Genomic DNA, 21297 nt, shown 5'->3' on the forward strand with positions numbered 1-21297 from the left:
ATCTTTGCAGATAATTCGTGATGATGATTTGGCTAACAGCTTTCTTTGTCGTACAGATAGGGATCTTAAGTTTTCAAGCGTTTAAACAAATTTCAATAAACTAAGCTAACTACTGGGCCTTGACCTTTAACTCTGTATATAATATTGTTAAAAAGATGTTCAATTCCTTGGCTAGCTGATTTGAGTGCACAGAAAAAACTCCAACGGTAAGCATATATAAAGCACCAAACATACAAAAGGCCATAGAGAAAGCAAGTTTCAAACGAGAGCAAGCACGGCTAGAAAAATACAGATAACAAACCATTACATATCGCTGCAGTTACTTGCCAACTGGCCTGCTAAAAGGCCTTTGTGAATTCGTCATGTTATTTCAGATACACACTCTTTGGTAATTCGCGTTTGAAAAGGAGGAAAAAACTAAGCCTTTTTGCGGATATTTCGAAATTGTCCAACGTTCTTCTTTCTCACTTCCGTAATTGGCTAATTGTATTTGTTATGACACACGAGTAGTACACATAGTAGCATATATAGGTGAAGACTATATGCACGCGATTTTTATTGAGATTGCATTTATTCTTAGATAATTCACCGTCCCACAAAGTTACACTTCTTTTTACAGGATCTTGCGTAGGTCGCATTTCACTGGATAACGAAATATCTACAGACAGGTGCACCAAGCGCGGTTACTCTCGCTGCTGTTTCGTGTCATCGACCTTTCGGTGATGATTGGCTATGGTAACTAGATACAGCGTAGATTGTTGTTATTTACCATCTTAATCTATTCATACAATATGTCAGTCGCTTCAGACCTTCTCCATTCCACCTCGTACCTCTACATTGTGTGTAGTGTCCGTTATTTGAACATTGCGAAGCCCCTACTCTTCTTAATGATCGTTTTATAATCGATCTATCTACGCGACGTCAGCTTACTAAGTGTGTCCCATTTTCTCAAATATCTTGTCGGCAATACGTGAGCGACGAACACAGATTCATCCAATCGGTCCATTCAAGTCATCATTAAAGTGACACGCTCACCACCATCACGACGCATCGTACGTAAACAGCGTTTAAGCAGATTCTGACGACACCTGATCAGCTAGCGATATTCGACGTAATGAGTAGTTTGAGGTGATTCAAATGACGACAGCAGTGATTTCGAAGAACAGGAAGCTTAAACATTACAATAAATATATAAACACACTTCCGCTAAGAAGGAACGAAGAGGGCAAAAGATAGAATAATGACCGTTCCATGTCGTTGTTGTTGTTGTTGCTGCTGCTGCTGCTGCTGCTGCCCTAAAATTCAATAATCGATCTTCTGACTAAATTAGTGGCATGTAAATCAGGACTCGGGTGCAGATCACTCGTAACCAACCAGGCCAACGGTCATCGTTGTGGACACGTCTGCAGGCTTGAAGCACGGCCCAGTGTCAATCTATTTTGTTTGCTTTGGTATATACATACAGACGTCTGCGTGTGTAACAAACATTCAATTGTTGCCGTGGAGCCATTCATTGAGGTCGTAAACTTCACTAAATCTTTGTTTGAATTGTGCTTCCATATCTACTTGCTTGTAGTATTATTGTTATTATCATAATCGTCAGTACGATCGACTAAGTATTAGGCACTACTTATAGAATGAGACACGGAGATACATGCGACTGTACAGACTGCCCGTACTCTCACTGTCGCCTCCATAAGTATGTGTTCCCTATAACGGTGAGACTATCTTAAGCGTTTCTTTTTGTCTATATACAGCTGTGAAGCATGGTATCACTAGAAATTCCTGCAGCTTCTCGATTCATCCTCGTGTGCGGGACACTTTTTCAGTTCTTAGTTAACAATTCTCTGTAACATAAGTAAGTATCCGTGTATTTCAACTTCAAGTCCGTCTTCGGTTTCGATAACCAAAATTCGTTCGACAGATGCACTAGCAGCCTATCAGCATGCACATACACAAACACACACATACACACATACATACATACACACACAGTCTGAGATCACAGCTCGTTACGACATCGCATCCGCACTTTACTCTGGCGAACCGTTCCTTTTTTTTTTTTTTACAGATTTCTGTTTTCTAACTTCATAATTAAATCAAGCCATAGTATCAAACAAAGGGCCGTTTGTGCCTGAATGAACGCATGTTCAGTGACATCAGTGGCCTATTCTAGAGCCTTCGAAACGCCTTGGTTACGATTATCAGTATTGTAGAGATTGTCCCAATAGGCATACGGCGAAGAACCGACTTTATATAAATCGGTCTCATAGTCTACTGGTCAAAATGAAGAGACTCTTTCTACACCTTGGAGCCTGATGGTATCTTTGTCATTGAAGTTCGCGGCGCAGCTGTGGGCCGGGCCATTGTTGCGTAAACATGAGCAGGATTGCAGCTCTGGGCTAATGCCGGCGGATGAGATGATTGTGCTTGTGCAGCTGACGCAAAAGCTCCACTTCGTCCACCAGCTCCACTATCTACTTTGTCACAATAATTTGACGAAGGACGGGGTTTCACCTGAAATTTGACAGAGAATCCAAAGAAGAACATTGCGATTGCTCAGTCGACCGTAAAGCCATGTGTCAAGGGAATGGAATTGGAAAAATCTAACTAAAAAGCTCTCTTAGGCAGACTTTAGAATTAATCTTAATACCACTAAGATAATTGTTTTAATTACCGTGAACTAGCTAAAATCAGTGATATATAAAGCATGTACATGGAGCACACTCATATCTATAAGTAAAAGCCTGCACGCTCGACTTAGATCATAATAATAATTTGTATCCAATGCTGTTTGTGATATACTAATGAATTCATTGTTGTCATACATGCGGCGCAGGTTCGCTAGACTGTCGCTGATGATGATGATGATGATGAACGCTCGTTTGTTGTGGTTGTTGAAGATGTCCAACGTTAGCGTAATGAGGGAAAACGTTTTGACCCGGAGTTACGTGGCCGGACGTTGACGAACCATCCACCGCGACCCCAACCCGCGAGCCCGGTCGCTCGATCTCTCGAAATACTGTATACTGCTTCATACCGCGAGTCACAATACCATAGTCGAGATGTGACTGAAATTGCATCGCAGGATTCTTATGTAGTTCACTTATATGAGCTAAAGTATAGGTAAGTACTAGATTTCATAAACATCGAGATTTTTAAACACTGAAGTTACTACCTTCTACGCACCTAGACAAACGGATCGGCTAGCCTAAAAGTTCCAAGCATCAGAGTCGGTTGATGCAATTCTACGCTATGGATACTCACGTGCGATGACCGGTTGCTGCGCAAGCTGATGCTTCGGCTAAAATGGCCAATGTCGTCGGCGCAAAACTGCGATCCCTTATGGAGGATCAGCGGTCCACCGCTATGAGGCGGTATCGCTTGGAATTGTGATATGGGTCCAGCATATCTGCTAGGGATCGGAGGAAGCGGTCTTCCGTTGGGTTGAGCTTGTTGGGCGCCATACTGGATGGAAATAAGCATCCATGATATGAAGACATTCGTGATATAACCCCATTGACAATAATATCAAGCAAATGTTTAAAATAAAATGGATTTCTAATCTGTCCTAATGATATTAGCTGCAAGTATGTGAAGAAATCACTCACAGGGTCGTAGTGCATTTGTTGCTGCTGTTGCTGCTGTAATCGCCTACCGTTGTACCACTCCTCAAGAGGCGGTGGCAGCCTTTGACTTCTATAGCTTCCCTGAGGATGACCGTTGGCCCCACTTGAGTGACTTACCAGCGGAAGACCGTTTTGATTTGGCGAAGATGCATAGTCTCCAGACGTGAGCCTACCCGATGAGCTTGGTGAGGACACCTGAAGCCGCGTTGCTGCCACCTGTGTCTAAAAAGCAACACGAAAAAAATAATTTAGGCATTTCAGCTAATCATATAGAAATCGTCAGAAATTATATAATGCAAAATTCAAATGTAATGCAGCACAATAGGCCTCAACTTTTGCAACTGGTCCTTTTTACTAATGACATTCTGTCAAAACTGCGAGGCCGGGCATTTATTCTTTATTTTGTTAGTTTTTACAGTTACTGAATGCAAAACGCCACACAGTCACTTACTCTTTCCCATTGAAATGTATGCTGCGAGCGCGGAGCTGGAAGTGCCACCCCGTGTCCGAGCGGTGTTTGCGACCCGGTTGGAGCTCCTGGTCCTACAAAATGCCCGCCTTGTCTCGTTCTCTTTTGGTCTTCAAGGAAGATACGCCTTCTTTCGGCCTCCATCGAGTGTTTATTGCAGCCGGGCTCGGGAATAGTTTTTCTGTTCTTACCGAATCTGAACATTCCTCTGAAGAAGCCTTTCTTGCGGGGTTTCTCATCAGGAGACAGCGGCGAAAACGAATCAAGTGGTATGACCCCCCGTAACGGTGTGTGCACCGCATCAGGAGACAGATCCTCATCCACTGTGATACAAACATCGGCAGACCCGTACGATTATTAGCAATCATAAAACAACTAACTCACTCCAGATGAGTACATCAAATGCATACCGTCATATCCAAAGGCATAACACATCTGTGTTATGTAAAAAGCTTCACGTTAATTCATAGCAGATGTCCGTGCCTTTCAGTGTTTTTTGCTTAGTAATATAGCTTCTCCGACTGATAGGACATCGTGTTCCACCTTTGTTTTTGTCGGACTAAGTGACTTCGGAATTCTATATTTGATGATTGGTGAAGTGAGAAGGATGTACGAAAGTCGACGTACGCTCACAAGACGTTGCTTTTGAATCCGACTCAAATACCATAGAGTGGCGTCCTCAGAACGCTCATGCATGTACACGTGTAGGCATACACGGCAATGTTTTTGCTAAATTCTTTTTGAGAACATCTTGTTCTAGGGCCTACCACGGCGAGCATGTTAAAACCACGGTACCTTTCAATGATCCGAACCGAAGTCTAAAAGGTGCCTAGAAGTATTTAGCATCCAGAAAAGGAACGACGCATTCAGTTTCCATAACATATTGGCCATTATATTTAGCATGTTCGCACCGGTGACAATAGGAACAAGGTGAGGATCAAAGCAGATAAGGGTATTCTAGGCAAAAAGCATAAGGAAGAAAAACCATAAGCCTTGATCAAAGCTGTCGCCGATTCTGAAAACTACGACAGTTGAAACTGTCTATCTATTTATTTTATTGTGTGTCCGTTACTGTCTGGTGTCTCAATAGAGATAGATGCTAATTTTGAACTAATTATACTATGCTTACATGCTGATTATTAAAACGTATTGAAACAATACACATTCATGTTTCATGTGGTCGTGTGTAGATTGTCTTTGTGAGGCGTCTCTATTAGTGGGTGTGAGGGACATAAATGCTTATTGTCCGCTGGAAGCAGAATGCTGTTACTGTTATTGTAGTCGTCTGTCAACTTGACACACCTTGTGGCAAATTCTTTCGCTTTCGCCTCTTACCTCTTTGTACACGTTTGAAGCTTTTCGTGGGTGGAGTCACTCCGTCCCATGGTGTTTGTCCCACCGTCTGTGGTAAAGATGGCGGCACGTTTTTATCAACAGCCTGTCGAAAACTGGGATTGCCTCGCTTGTGGGGTTGTTGATTGCCGCTGCTGTTAGGATGTTGTTGTTGTTGTTGTGCGCTAAGACTTTCAAGACTTGAGCTTCTCTGCATCGACAGGGGCAAACACCGAAGCGATGGTCGAACCATTCCCGAACTATTGTTGTCATGTGACATCGTCGAGGATTCGGTTCCGGGCGATTCTCCATTGGCCATTGCTGTATGGTAAGGACAGGCCGTCGGTGAAATGGGCTGGTACTTCTTAGAAGCTGTAGTAGGTATCATCGTATAGCCGTTAACGACGAATATGGTCGTGGATGACACGATATGTGTACGTCCATCGATGTTATGTTGTGATTCAATGACAATAATTTGCAATAGAACGACAGGCGCACAAGCGATTCTCGATGTTATGGGAACAAGCACTGATGTAAATGTAAACTTGATTATTAAATGCAGACGAGTAAGTTGATAAAGAACATATAGCACGGAGGACAGAATCATTAACATGCAGCGTAAGAGTAAGCTTAGCATAACTAGAAAAATAAGTCTTGCAGTGCGCCAGTGGCGCACAGCTGATTATTCGTAAAACTAGCAATAAGGTTTCTATGAATCGGAGAGGCGCGATTCTTTACAAACGAGTTAGCTTGACGCAAGAATCTACGAAGAACAGACCATCAATGCGCAATCTTTGTGATTCTCTGGCGGAGGTTGGCAGTACACGCGGAAGATACCATTATAACGTTTATTCTTGAAGAAGCATGCGAGCGTGAATTAGGAGTGGCGAATATCGTCACGAAGCTATAGCCTGTTTCACTTACATGCAAGTATACGCTTTCATTTATTATTAAAATACGTGCAATGGTAATACGGGGCATTACTGGTCATAGCATGCCAGAATACACTGAAGGAGAAAAACAAATTTCACTCGATCAGTTTTTTGCTGCGGTTGTTTCCAGGCTTGCGTTGCATTCTACGCTATTCTAAGCGATTTTTGAAGCGTTTACGTACTGCAACATGTCTGATAGAACATCTGCACTGGAAACATTGCCGGGGTACGCGGGACCAAAGGCAGCGGCCGGTGATCGACTACAGAAACAAATGGATCATCAACGCAGTAAGAATAACGGTACCAGTAGTAGCAGTAGCATTGAAGTATTGTAGTAATTGGGCAGACGAGAACAGAGTCACCGATACGACGGAGGGACAGCATCGTCATCATAGGATAAGACAATTAGGGATTCTGATTAGTTTATGGTTAGTATATACCTAAACTGAGTGGCCACGGTCCACAGCTGATCGGCACAATGCACGTAAACAGGGAGAAAAGATAAGATAGCAAGCTATTCGATTCTACTTTTATAAACTCGTGCCATATTTTCAATTAAAAAAAGGACAAACCGTCGTTCGACATTCGGCTAGCTTCTCTTTGAAGTCCCTGATAACAAGTTGTATAAAGTAGACAATGTTTGTCGCCACCGATACCTCTCATAGCCATCACCACTTGAATGTACTAATAATTAATTATAATTATTAGTAATTTACGATCCATCTTTATGTGGTTATTATTAGTATGAGAGTTAGGCTTGTCATATACAACTGCACTGCCTCTGTGATAGTTGAAGCAGGCATTATCCGCTAAGCGTGATAGGAATGCGTCTAGCGTTGGTTGATGCAAACCTTGTCTCAATAACGGTGGGATCTTCAGACAAACTTCACAGTTTTGTAATAGCTAGTTCCTATAAAAAAAAAAATGGGGCAATTTTCTGTACTTCATAGTAGCGCCTACATGAGTCACGAGGCAAGCTCTGAGTTGGTCCAAAATACATATCTAGTATCGTAATATTCTATATATTGTATGTCTAGGAAGCTGAAATGAAATAAGCTTACACTCGGGACTGGGCTTCTTGTTCTCTTTGTTGTGACCAGAATAACCACCATGTTGCTGCTGTTGCGGCGTCAATGGGAAATTGCCGCTGGTAGGACCGATGACCACGTGACCATGCGCAGAACTGTGGGCTTGATGCAGATGCAGCTGGCTGGCCGCAGCGGTTATCGAGTCCGCAGAGTTGCTACGATATATACTCGCCTCCCGGTAACCTCCTGCATCTTGTGACACTACGATAGCATTAAGTGTTACAAAGTAAAGAAAACGGCACAAGAAACGAGTTAACAGTACGAAACGAAGCAGGGTAATCTCTATGTGAACGTCACAAGACAGGAAATCGTTGCTCAAATTTATCTAGGCCCACTGTATGTAGCTACATGTTCGCGCTAATATTTGCGAATGATTCCAACTCGAAAAAAAAAACAAAATCAATGCAAATGTGCAATTGCTGCTTACTGGATCGCTGTCTAAGATCCCCTCCGCTTCGAGACTGTTGAAGGCGATGACCCGTTAGACTATTATCCTGTGTCTGTCCCGACTGACGCAGTCTCTGCTCGCGAGTTTCTTTGTTGCGTCTATAGGTGTCAGTGTTCTTGGCATCGAGGTGGGCGTGCCTTTTTTCCGACATTGACTGTCGCCCGAAACCGTCTCGAGAGAAGGCACCATCAATCGCCAACGACATGCTGCAGCACAAGGAAAGCTCGTTAAATACCAGCAATACGCATCTCTTATAGGGAATTATGCCCTAAGAGTCGCAGTGACTCGTGACAATTAGTTAAACGGAATATAATTTATATTTGCACTATTATTTATATTTAATATTCAATTAATAATTTATACTTAATAATGTAAGTTAAATATAGTTTGCCAGATATATATAAATAAATGCTTTCTACAACAAATAATTCACACAAAACCAGCAAGGCTGATATACTTGGCTGTGCGGAATATGCTTTCGATTTGTAGTACACAAAGCAAAAAGAAACATACTCGCTAGTATTAAGCTGGTCCGAGGAGGTCTCATCTGCGGCATCCCTTCCGTTTGGAGTTCGGACGCTAGCGGCATAGTCCTCGTTGAGCAAAACCCCGTTCTTCTCGAGTGCTCCCGCTGAGCTTTGGGGTGTTAGCGTCGGAGGGCTGCCACTGACCGGTGTAGGTCGTACATTGCTCCGGCCGTAAATCATCTGCTGTAATCCAACACCGACCGTACTTCCCAGTGGACTTCCTTGACTATCTAGGACCGACGACACGTCCAGCTGACCAGGTGAGCCCATTAGCTTTTCAATAACCGGATTACGTTTGCTGATCGAACCATATACAGACTCGTTTCGCCGATCGCGATCCTGTGGAGGGGTCACGGTTCCGTTAATGAATCCACTTGAAGTTGAATTTGGCGGGTATGGTGACGGCGCTCCATATGTCGCAGTCTGACTGACGTTTTCTTTGGAATCAGTCATCGAACTAGAGCCAGAACTCGTTGAAAGGAATCCCTCTTCAAATTTCAAGTTTTCTTCGGAATCAGCGCTTGGCAGACGCCGCGCAATTGTCAATCGAATATAGGGACCATCCATTTTGAACATAGAATGCCGAAGGGTATCCATTGCCTCGGAATTCGTCTTACCCAAGAGGCTTTCACCGTTGATTTTCAGGAGTTGATCATTAGGTTTAAGGCGACCGTCCTTCGAGGCGGCTCCACCATGTATTACGGATTTAATAAACAGGCCCATGTCTTGCGATTGTCCACCTTCATTTGTTGAGGTCTTGCCCTTGACAGAAATTCCCAGACCAGCAGAGCCTGTGTCCGTTGGCGAAATGTCCAACATAACGATGTGTCTCTCCTTCCACGGGTAAATGCCCACCTCATCTGGAGGAGCGTCAGCTTTCTCCGGAGGCTGCAGCATTAAAGATCATATTAACATCTTATATAGATAAATAACATTCTTAAGGTTATGATGAGGAAGAAATGTGAAAACTCATTAAAATGAGTTTTTACATTGTATGAAGGTTTTGTACAAGAGTAATTTAGATCATTTATTTGTTGATAGTTTTAAAATATTCACCTGGATGGCTACAAAGCAAAGGCGCCGTTAAATTACTCATCTTAGTGATATGTAACTCTGAACTACTGAAATGAATTCACTTACGATTTCCCTGGGCAGGTTTTGCTCGAGACATTCCTGTCGCGACACGACAAGGTGGACGCTGCTACCTGTGGGGATAGCCCTGAGCATGGCCACAACCTCCGGTTGACTTTTGCCAGTTACCTCAATGCCGTTAACTTCTAGAAGACGATCACCTGACCGCAGCCGGCCATCCTGAATAGCAGCTCCCCGAGGCAGAATATTTTTGATGTAGATAGGCGCCAAACCAGCGGAAAGATTATCTCTCGTCGTTAGGCTAAAGCCGAGGCTATCTTCCCCCTTAGTAAGTTCGATGTTCACCTTTTTGCCGATCTTGCGCGTGTTGGCAGCGTTCAACGCAGCCACTCGTCCTGGAGTAACGCCTATTGGCATTTCCTTTTTAGGTGTTGAAGTACTCTCAAGTGAGCTGTCCGTTCGCTCAGGTGTAGCGCCATCGCGCCGGGTGGTCTGGGATGTCTCTGGAGGAATGGCAGGTGGGACTTTAGTTACGGGCGACGTTGGCAAGGACAAGCTCTTGCCCGACACCTTAATTACAATCTGGGGGTCGTCCAATGTTGACCGGAATACGTCTTGTGCGTCTTGGAATGACAGTTTCAAAAGACTTTTACCGTTTACTTCAACGATACGGTCGCCCACCTGCAAACGGCCGTCGCGATCGACACGACCTCCCGGCTCGATGTTCTGAACTACCAGGCCTAGCCCTTGGAGTCCTGGATTGGTTTGCTCGGGCACAACGTGAATGCCTAACGGCCCATTCTCGCTAGGAAGGACCACAACAGCCTCTCGGTTTCGGTAAGCATCGTTGCTCCAACCTTGTGTGGATTCCATGGTGGCGAGTGTCCGGTCAGCTGCCTCGTACCATTCATAGGCGCTGGCCAACATTGACCTTCGGTTAGCGTTACGGTTAAAGTTACCAGTCGTCCTTCGGAATATACGATCGTCATCCTCTGAATCATCTGTTCGACCCATTGTGTCCTGTAAATCCAATACGCATAGAGGTTTGCATTAGGTACGATGCATAAGTGGAAAAAGTTCAAAGTTAAAGGTCAAAAATACCTAGGTTAATGATACGATAGGATATACATTTTTAACTAAAACTAATAATGGGCAAGCAGTCCAGGAACCTGAGGGTGTGGTTTGCATAAAAATAACTCCCATTAGATTCCACTGCTATATGAATCGTTCTACACGGAAAGCACAATTTTGCTGTGTTTGTGTTGTCGTAGGATAAGTTAATCCGGTTATCGACAGAACTGTCCTGACAAACAAGCAACCCCCATAAAACTAGAGCTATTAATGCAGGCAAGAGAAGAACAGCTACGTAAATACGCCATCCCACACCTGTTACTATTTTTCGATATTGACCTTAGCGAACCAGAGTGAAAATCATTAACGTTTCTTAGTTGATTAACGTCAATACGCCAGCCAACCTAAACAAACAGCACGATACTTCCTTACGGTATCTCGACAACTTCACGGCCACTCGTATGGCTGCGATCTATCCATAGCGATAGACGATGAGCTCGTGCCGTCTGGCAGACGGTTGAGCTGATTCTATGTGCCTAGAGCACACGGGGTCGTTCGAGTTGTGATATCGAATGTACAATCTATGGATTTTACTAGAGTACGTTATTCCACCATTCAGTTGATACCAGTATTAGGCGCAACCTGCGACTTTCACAGCCCATCGACGCCAGCGACGCTGCATGGAAGACCGTAAGCGTGATAGCGTCGAAAGACGTCTATTGCGCCTCTTTGTAGGCAAAACAAATCACGATGATCGTGATGACGCCAGAAAAGCTGCATGAAATAGTTAACCACAATAAAATCATAACAACTACAATCCAGATTTACAAAGTTATGGAAAAGGATATAATATTATAATTTTGTCGTAGTAGTAAGATTGTTTTTCCGCACAGATGGCTTGACTCAAAAGAAATAGGAGTTGTTTGACCTATTCGTGAGCGATAATAGTGATAAGTTTCATTCATTCCCAGAATGAGAATAGCAGAAACACGTATAGCGGTACTGGCATTAGATTTAATTCCGAATTGAATAATAAATAATATAATAATAACACACCGAATATCAAATACAGGCCGATCTGTCTACAGCAACTTTCAAAATGTTGGCCATACATATAAATGGGTTATTTACCAATTGCCTATCGACAACGATCTCTCCTTATAGGACAATGATGATGAGAACCCTTTGAGTATGGAAACCTTACGATACCTTCTAAGCATCGACCGATTTATTTTTTCGAACAACACCAATTATAATCGCTACACGAAGTCGCAGAAAATAAGCTAACTACTCTCATTAAAAACCGAAGGAATATCAAGAGACTGAAGTGTATTCTCAGCATATGTGTCGTCTGCTTTTAAACAAAACAATAACAATAGCTGATTTCTCGTGTCAAGCTAGTTGCTCAAGATAAGCCCGATTCGACCGATCTATTTGGGTCCGACAAACAAACAGATAAACGTGCAAAGACGAAGAATATAGCTCGTATAAACTCTATTCACGCCATTAGACGATGAGTCATCAGTGTCGTTCGAAGCGTTCGCTTTTTAAGCCGACTAAATATCTAATTCAAGTCTATGCAGGTTATTAGCTAGTTCACAGAACGGCAAATTACGCGCGTTTTCTTTTTACATTTTGGGCTATTTTTACTCTGTGAGCAATTTCCTGGAATCATTTACGCACGTCTATGAATGTCTAGGTGTATGTAGAGATAGCACTACGAACGCGTTCATTGCGTGCGTTCTCGTCGTCGCTAAGATAGCGTGTACGACGGCGAATACGATACTAAGGCCATACTAACAAAGCGAACTTGGCGAGAATTTTTTTCTGCCGTTTTACTACATTCTGTATCACTAAATGTTTATTTGATTCTCTTGACCATACTACAGAATATTAAAGCACAGCTGATGCGTAGCCATCGCCGCCGATGGCCGCTGAGATGAAGCATTGCTAGCAGAACACATTGCCAAGAGGTCGGGCCCCTCGTTCGTCATCGATCCGAAGAGAAACTTTTCGCTATCTGCGACAAAGCCAAATGGGCTGAAATGGAATCTCTACGCAAATTATCTGGTCGGTAATAGCAACGGAATATAAAGGCATCAAGGAACTGTACATTTGATCCCGATATTAAAAACAAGATTTTTTTTTTCATTACGCAAGCGTCAAACTATCAGATTTTCACTGAAGAGGTTTTAAGATGAAGTCGTTCTCTCTTAACAGTAGATAAGATCTAACTCAGGCTCAAAAAGCTGCTAAGAACTGCCATCCTGCTTACGCTACTCAATTTAATAATTTACTAAACAGTTTAATGAATCACAGTTCTTAAATCAGTTTACTATTTTCTTCCACCTCAAAGATTATGTAGTACGTCTCGGTGAAATTTTCGGGCATCGTCGTTAGGTCTTTCGGCTGATTGTCAGCTAGAAGAACGCATACATCCTTAACTGCTCATCCATTCTCAACGCTTGACGAGATAAAAAATACCGTGACGCTGTAAATCTCTTACGAGCACTCTCGAAAATATCTGGGCGGTCCGTCCAGTTATTATTACACTACAGTCTTGTCCTTACGCAAATTGCACAATTATAAAGGGAAAAGTATACATTATTCTAAATCAAAGTTTATCCTAATAAAACAGTTTACTGAAATGTTGATGTTATTAAAACCAAAGAAATATCACTAACGTTGTGTTTGTTTCTCTATTACTCACCCTATGCAAACTTTGACTGCGCCTCCTGTTGTATCTGTTGGTGCTACTGAGAGCCATCAAATTCGTAGACGGTGATTCAATAAAGACCTTATTGTCGTTGTTATTGATTCCGGCCGTATCCATAACGAACGTATTATTTCTCGTTGCTACTGCTGCTGCTGCTGTTGTCGTCGTCGTTGTCGTCGTCGTTGTTGTTGCTTTCACAAGACTAATGTTATTATTGTTGTAAGGCTGATTGCTGCTATTCTTAACATTGTTGTCGAGACGGTTTTGATTTTGAGGGTTTAAGTTGCCGTGGCCAGGATTGTTGTTGTTATTGCTGCTGAGAGCTTCTTCGGGGACGACAGCCGCGGACCATCTCTTGCCGTGATTCTCAAGAGAAGCCACGCCATGTCCCTCGCAGCCGGAGGGCCCAAGTGGGCCTCCGGGAGTGCCAAGACTCAACGCCGGCTCGCTACCGCGCCGAACATGGAGCGAAGACGTTCCTGTAATTAAATGGAATGACAGGAAGCGGCAGAGGCAAACACACAACGCATAACGAAACTTAATGTTAGGCAGTTTTCCATTGCGTTACACAAAGCAACACCTCTGAGACAGAGAGGAATGTATACGTTTAGTGCAAAACTTCAACAATCGGTTGTAAAAATATCAACTCCGAAGCTAAAGCAACTAGCCCATAGACTATGTATAACATCACGGCATGGAAACCATTGCGACACAATTGCTTTCGTGTAAATCTAACGTACACATGTAGGCATCACCGTTTTCCCGACTCGAAACCGTACTCAAGACCTATACAACTGAGTAAATCGCCTCGTTGAGTAGTGCAACTGCAGGCTGGCTGAAAATATCCGTGCGATCGTCGTAATATAGACATTTCATTCTTTCTTGTCCTTTGTTTCTCTTTTGCCCTCGATGACATGAAAGAAGGTTGCCCAGTTTCCTTTGAATAGAAAAAGCGTAGGCTCGTGCCACATTAAGCCCTTGTTAGGCTTTTCTTGACACAGGCATAGAGCAAACAGTTTCTCTATTAGAAGAATGCACCGCGTAATGGCGGTCCTGCCTGGAACGTAACAATCCTAGAACAGATTCTCGCACACGGTTGACTCGTCGCTGCTAATGCAGCTCGAGGTGCGACCGGTCGCGGAGCTTAGGCGATAATGCGTTTGGTGGTGACTCTTAAAACAAAGTATGATTGCTTTGCTCAGTGAGGCCGCTTACTTCGTGGCCGGTTGCTTAGAACACGACTGGGCATGAAGCGCCCTGCGTGTAGATTTGCTCGCTAATCCAAGGACTATTGCGCCGGAGAAAGCATGGTATTCGAGGTAGAGATACCTGCTCGGCCCGAAACACACAACCGATCGCCTTTGTAAATTTGATAAATTCAAGGTACGCAAATACTGAAACCAGTGTATGCATACGTCCTCGTAGATATTCTGCTAGGTCGTTCGAATAGATGTTAATTTCTAAAACAAAGTCTCTCTTAGTACGTGGTACGAATGGTTGGCAAAACTGTAAAATGATGGTGAAAAACAGCAAGTATACACACGCGAAAGTATTGATCATTGCGAGGCAATGACGGTAGGTTCATAGAAGCCTCTCTATCTAGGATTGGAAGATTAGAGTCGCTTTAGCCAACTGAGGAGGGAGCGGCCGTGTTGTGCAGTTAGCTTGGGCTAAACTCCTTTAATGTGACTAAACACGTCATTTGTTATCCCGTTGAGGTACAAGCTTCCTGCTACAGCCATTAGGCTAAAAATCCAACCCATTCTCAAGACGTACATCAAAGTATATAGCTAAATCACAATGCATGTCGAACTAGAACTCATGCTTCAAAATCTAAAACTTGAGTTGTCACGCTTTAGCGGGTCACGTTGCGTCTACGTTGCGAGTTCGGTAAAGTGTTACAACTGAAAAAGATAGTGGCCCATGTAATGTTTTGTCATGACACATATTTGAAGAACAGTTGGAATGTCATGTTATGATTCGACGATCTTCTAGAACTTGCCGTTCGTAATATACATGAATGTTTTCAATGATCAGTCGATATATTCGCTAAATTCTTCCTATCTGGCCAGCACTAAGCGTTTAGTCAATAGGCGAATGTCGAGCACGCATTGCATCGTAACTTCATTGTGTGTTCATCTTACCACTGAAAATTATAGATACAGCAAAGGAGCGGGCCCGAAAGCGTTTTTATATAAAATATCCACATTATATTAAATCTCTTTCGGGATGTGCTTCCCGAGGCCCAAGCGTTCGGCAAATGGACCGGAGACGCATTATCGTCATTTTTTTTTTTTACAGCATACTTCACTCTCTGCCGATTCTCGTAACGCATAGAAATTTTTCCCAAATGTTCGCTTGTGAGAATAAGATAGGTCAAAAGTTTCCGATGTGAAAAACAAGCTCCTATGGTACATATGAACCAGATAATATATGAAAGGATATCTATATAAAAAAAAAAAAAAGCTCCGTTATTATTCGACACTTAACCACCCAATCATCGTCCGGCGAAGATTCCAAATAGCATTTTAAACGAACATCTATAGCATCCCACATTCCTTGAGTGATTATTATTGAAACAAAGGAGATTTTCTCTACGAAGTACAATGACAGAAAATACATCCGATATCCAATTAATACATTTCAACAATGATATCTAGCAGGAGTTAAATCTGTAAAGATACTACAAACTGCGCAAATGTAGCAGAGTACATATTTTCTAAAATATAATCGTGTGATTTTTAGATAAACCAACAGTTTTGTTTGTGTTCTGTTGCTTGCTATTGCTGAGAACAGTTTGTTTTTGTAAAAAAATTATACTTTTTACTTTGGCCATGTATATTTAAGGCCACAAATTTACTAACCGAGTGACAGTTTTTCATCTACAGCGGCATTTGCAGTAGTCACATTTCCATTATTATTGTTGTTACTCTGGTGATTTTCGATGAAAAGATCAGGGCTTTCGGTACCAGCAGAACTTGCACTCGTGCAGTCGCCAGTCTGATGCGCGACCGGGCTAACTGAACTTCCCGAGGAGCCCTGCTCGGCGAACAAAGCTATTAGATTTTCCCGATCGTCGCAAACATCGCCAACGAGATCATCTTGATCGAGGATGGCATCGTCCTTATACGACTTTACATTGTGTACGCTCACCCACGCGTCCGCCGGCTGAAAACAGCAATGACAAAAAAAGGGAACTTGACTGTAATTCAGTATTAATCACTTACCGGACAATACGTCAATTCGTTTAGGTGTTCTACCCGTTAGAACTAGTCAAACTTAAGCTCTCGTTTACTAAACACAATGACAGAAAATACATATTTATACAGCGCATCCGATTAATATATTTCAATAATTATATCATTCAAGGATTAAATCTGAAGAGATGTTCTAAACTGCACAAATTATATAGCGTAGTACATATTTTCCAAAATACATAGTCGTGTGATTTTTAGATAGACCAATAGGATTTTGCTTGTATTTTGTTGTTTGCTATTGCCGATAAGAGTTTATTTATCTATTATATATTGTTTATAGCGTATTGTATATTATATATATAGCATCCGTGCAGTTCACTGTCAAATGGCGCCTTGTTTAAATCAGGATCATCATCCTTCATTGTCTATTATTGTGTGTTATTTTATCCTGTAGCCATTTACTACCCCTAAACAACTGTGTCCTAAGCTAGCATAAGCGGCAAATGAAAATGCTAGAGAGAGGAAAACCATGTTTGCGTATCCGAAGGCTTGCGCGCTATTTTGCACATCGCCCAACAAGTCTCCTGTAATAATAAGAAAGGTACGACACGAACGTGTTCTTCATTTACATCAATTACGATCGTTCTGTAGCTTTTGTATCGCTGATCAGGAAGACCTTCGTCGCATTCGGATGACTTTACCGTTGATGAGGAGAGAACACAAGCTGGCGCTATAGTGACTTCTATAGGAAGAAGGCGCGCATTGTTCAAATGTCAAACGTCGAAATAGTTCTCATTGCAGCTCCAGGTGGCGCAGACGAAATCCCCAGATCGCCGACGACATGAAGACACCGCCATATAAAAAGGTCTTATTTCACTGCGGAATTTTCCTAAGCAGGCCAAACGATCTATCATCGACTTTTTGTCTACTCTAACAGAGAACGATACTTTTATTATGAAACTATCGGTAATTGTAAGGCATTCATTCTAGCCCACTGGCTGACCGGAATGACAAGCCGTGAGATTTCACCTAAGAACAGCCGCCATGATAAAACTAGGCGCTTGTGCCTTATAAGCGAACCTTTGTGCTACCTGCGAAATCTAACATGCTACAATTGATGGCAGTTCAATAAAGCACCGTCGTCTTGAAGAATAGACCATATCGGGACCATGTGCCCCACTCTGGGCATGATCCATCTCTTAATTTTGTTACAGCTCATGAAAAAATGCTCGGCGAATCTGTGATAGAATTAGCGATCAGGGAATCGATTGATTACATACGGGGTTGCTGTCAGCAGGTTTAGTGTTTATTATGCCACAACGGTGTGCCAGCTTACAATCGTATAGGTAATTTTTTGGCACTCAGAACACAAATGATGTCTACTTGTACTGACAGGCATAGATATATGAGCATTTAAGTTAAAAAAAAAACCTACAAAAAAGCAAATACTTAACGTTGTATTCCTGTCAACACTGACAACTGAATAAATATAGAAAGCCGAGGCCAGGTCAAGCGTAGTAAACATTCGTATGTGTCGATTTGTTAGCTTGCGTGCGTAATGCAAACGCACCGCATTTTTCTGCCCAGGTTTCACACGCTTGACCTATGCCGTATCAACTACATCGTTCGCTTTCTGCTATCCTACTGCTAAACCGTTACTGCTCGATTGCGAACTAAACACATAGTAACGTATTGACAATGTAAATCTTGCAAGCGATCTAGCTCATTATTATTATTATATCTGGTACAACTATTGTCCCCGTCACTGCATACACATTCCCATCGGAGGAGTCATCCACCCAGGACAACCACTTTTCATCCAGCATTTCGTTGCAGGTTGGAAAATAAGCTGCTAGATGACACTCCGTCCCTGTTAATGCACAATTATGTTAATAGCAATAACAATCATAAAGTCACTTTTTTTACTTACATACGTTGTGTAGTTGTGTGTATTTTTGGCGGGACTTAAAGCAATGACCCCCTGGTGTTATTCACAGGCCGTGGAAGCCGCTGCGTCGCCAACGACAGCATTGAATTCCAATAATTATGTCGTTTACGTTTGTCAATGTTCCACCCTCGCAGCAATCAGCTCTATTTTAAAAGTGGTAATAACCGTTTACCCTTTGTGGGACAAGAAACGTGCGTAAATATGGATGTTTTTGGATCGGACTGCCCTGTATATATTGTGCGCAGACGTTCACAGCGACAATTGTTAATCTTGTTGAAACAACTGTTTTTGTAAAAACTCGTAAGCTATGTGGTGTCTGACGTCTGGCAAACGTATCTCATGTATAGGTATTATATAGGCATATTAGGTAAAATGTTAGCTAAAGAATCTTTGATATCTCTTCAGACAACTGTCTCATTCGAAGGTGGTTATCAGACAGGAAGTGCGTGAGCTTAAGATTTTAGACACAAAAGACAATTTCCTTGGTTACCCAAATTGAATCTGTCAAATGTTATGAAGTAGCAGACACCGACAAACATCTTTTCATGACAGTTAGAACAACTGCGTAAAACTCGTCCAAAGATAAAACCCAGATAAAATACTCCAACGCAAGGATCGATTTTGTGGTAGCATGCGTCAACTAAAAAAACCATTATGATGGTAAGTTCAGATATCGTGCGACGCTCTCCAACTTGAAAAGGAACTAATTATGTAAATGTTAATTGAAAAAGAAGCTCCTCTAGGTCGAGAACAGTTAAGCGGCTTAATAATGACAACGCTTTGTTCAGATCGACAAAATTTAGATTTAACCAAAAACGAATCGACCCCCGAAAGATACTGGTGTGATATAACATAAATACGAATACTAATCGTAGGGGAATTACAGAGCCATAATGGCGACCCTGTGAAATTCATCGGTTACTATAATAACTATAAAACACACATGCTAGAGGTTATCCTGGCTGGCCAATTTTAAATGAAAATTTCTCTCGGTTAACGTGCATTTTTCTTTGATTTGTACCCCTGTGTGCATTTACACAGGCCCTTCGTATAAATATCCACAGTATGGTGACGCCGCCTTTACGACAATGCTGGTAGATTTCGTTATCATGCATTGTCGTCTTTTTTTTTTTTACTGGGCTCAACACCGGTCGGTAAGTTGAGTGTTAAGAGATTTTTTGACTGATAACGGCGTGATGGTTCGCGTATCTGCCTGCTAAACTTGAAGGACACGTGATCAGGACTCGAGTTCGAGCATAGACGCACTCTGTTTTGCTGGGAGCCAACCCACTAATCGAACTTGAAGCTTGAAAACTCGATTTATTGGTTCGGTGATCTTTTCCTTCTACATCGTCGAGATATATTAAAATGTTCTCGCGTCCACCTTAGCATACCGTTTCTGGTGGATCTTTAATTCTAAAAGATTACTTGTTCCTCAATTCTGATACTTCATTGCTTGCTGAATAATGTCTAGCCTCGCTGGCCTAATACATGGCAAGGATTGATTGCTAGGCTTTTTAAATATAATTCACTGTACTGTGGTTCGAGTAAATTCGAACTGTCGATATCTTCAGGATACCGTTGAGGCTTGGCCTTCTCGCTAACAGCTTTCAATTAACATTAAGCGGCAAAACAGGATTTTTATAAAAAAAAATCATAAGGCACCTCTAGCGGTAGTAGCTCTAGCAAGTCGCGAAGCTACTACGATTGTTGTGATCATCTGTGTTAACAGCGGTCAACAACATACGGGACATTCAATAAATCCAAAACCCGTGGATTAGTGGACTAGCAATGTCGCGATTTTACTCTCACCGTGTTTCTTTTAATGAATTGAACAAATCTTCACATAGTCGGTTCGAAGATATCTGCTCTTTACTAGACCATCAGAAGCTTGACCTTTAAATTTAACGAACTAACGTAAAAGGGAGCTCCTTTTTGCTCTATAAACGACAAAAGATTCATTACATTTATTTACTGGCTTCTTGCATCAGGTTTACGTGTTACAGTTTACCTCGACGTAGACACCTACTTGGACGTGATTGCTCTTTGCACCACGCTTTAGTTCCATATATCCGTTGACTTTGTACCTTGTCGATGCATACCAAAAACTGCTGTCTCTATATATGGACTCCAATTGTCAAAGAACAGCTTATGGTCAGGAGCACAAATTTTGTGAAGAAAAGCGAGCGAATCTAGACTTCTACGACCTCGAATTCATTAGTTCCCGTGACAACACAGTTGATAACATACTCGTTAGCTAAACATCCAGGTTTAAATACGCTTCGTTTTGAGCTGGCAGGAGTTAATCATTCGAAGTAATCCCAGGTGTCGCCGTTCTGCCAGTGGTGTCGTTGCTCAAACGGTCTTGTGTACGTAACCGTCATTTTAATTGAATAAGCAGTTTTTCTTGCCCCTTTTTTGATGATTAATATTTAAATTTCGATATAAGAACATCTGTGAGTTAGCTCATCGCGAGCTTTCGAGCGGCACTAAGATCAGGCGCCACGCATTGACTCTCGCGTGAAAAAAGGACAATTGATCAGGAGGACAATTCGCAAGGATAGAGCTCGCCCAAATAACCTTCGAATTTTGTCATACATACCCCAGACTAAACAGCCCAAGAAAATGCATCCCATAGTCAAGCAGGCATCAGCAGCACTAATAATCAAACTTGGTTGATTGATAAATAGCAGATATTTAGGTAAGGCAAGCTTTATTATTTCATAAACGATAAAATATATGCGAAAGAGAGTACGCTTCTGTAAACTAGCTCGAACGATCAAAAAATCGTTTTGAGAAAAAAAATAATATACTTAAGTAAGTCCTCATGGAAATTACTTTAAAAAAA

The 21297-nt window shown here is 42.2% G+C and overlaps 1 protein-coding gene and 1 long non-coding RNA gene across 8 annotated transcripts in view; one reads left to right on the top strand and one right to left on the bottom strand.

The window, feature by feature from the left end:
• Window positions 1-510: 510 nt before the first annotated feature.
• Window positions 511-21297, bottom strand: part of baz (par-3 family cell polarity regulator) — a 116592-nt gene continuing 95805 nt past the window's right edge. For 3 of the 7 annotated variants that reach the window (XM_022788037.2, XM_022788039.2, XM_022788041.2), the window contains 13 exons: window positions 16169-16472; window positions 13299-13783; window positions 9566-10537; window positions 8412-9313; window positions 7878-8104; window positions 7424-7651; window positions 6545-6622; window positions 5434-5802; window positions 4081-4421; window positions 3612-3851; window positions 3268-3468; window positions 2829-3071; window positions 511-2517 (listed from right to left, as the gene is read on the bottom strand). In XM_022788037.2, coding sequence (XP_022643772.1) covers window positions 2302-2517; window positions 2829-3071; window positions 3268-3468; window positions 3612-3851; window positions 4081-4421; window positions 5434-5802; window positions 6545-6622; window positions 7424-7651; window positions 7878-8104; window positions 8412-9313; window positions 9566-10537; window positions 13299-13783; window positions 16169-16472 — 4806 coding nt within the window. In that variant the 3' untranslated portion in view covers window positions 511-2301. The remainder of the gene's footprint in view (window positions 2518-2828; window positions 3072-3267; window positions 3469-3611; window positions 3852-4080; window positions 4422-5433; window positions 5803-6544; window positions 6623-7423; window positions 7652-7877; window positions 8105-8411; window positions 9314-9565; window positions 10538-13298; window positions 13784-16168; window positions 16473-21297) is intronic. The other 4 variants (XM_022788043.2, XM_022788044.2, XM_022788045.2 and 1 more) reach the window with 4 other exon arrangements.
• LOC147758595 (uncharacterized) lies at window positions 8548-13267 on the top strand. Its single transcript, XR_015319418.1, has 4 exons — window positions 8548-8685; window positions 9581-9845; window positions 9946-10354; window positions 12478-13267. It is a non-coding gene; the product is annotated as an uncharacterized LOC147758595 (long non-coding RNA).

This window comes from Varroa destructor, unplaced genomic scaffold (assembly GCF_002443255.2).
Source record: "Varroa destructor unplaced genomic scaffold, Vdes_3.0 BEIS01000001.1, whole genome shotgun sequence".
NCBI lineage: Eukaryota > Metazoa > Arthropoda > Arachnida > Mesostigmata > Varroidae > Varroa > Varroa destructor.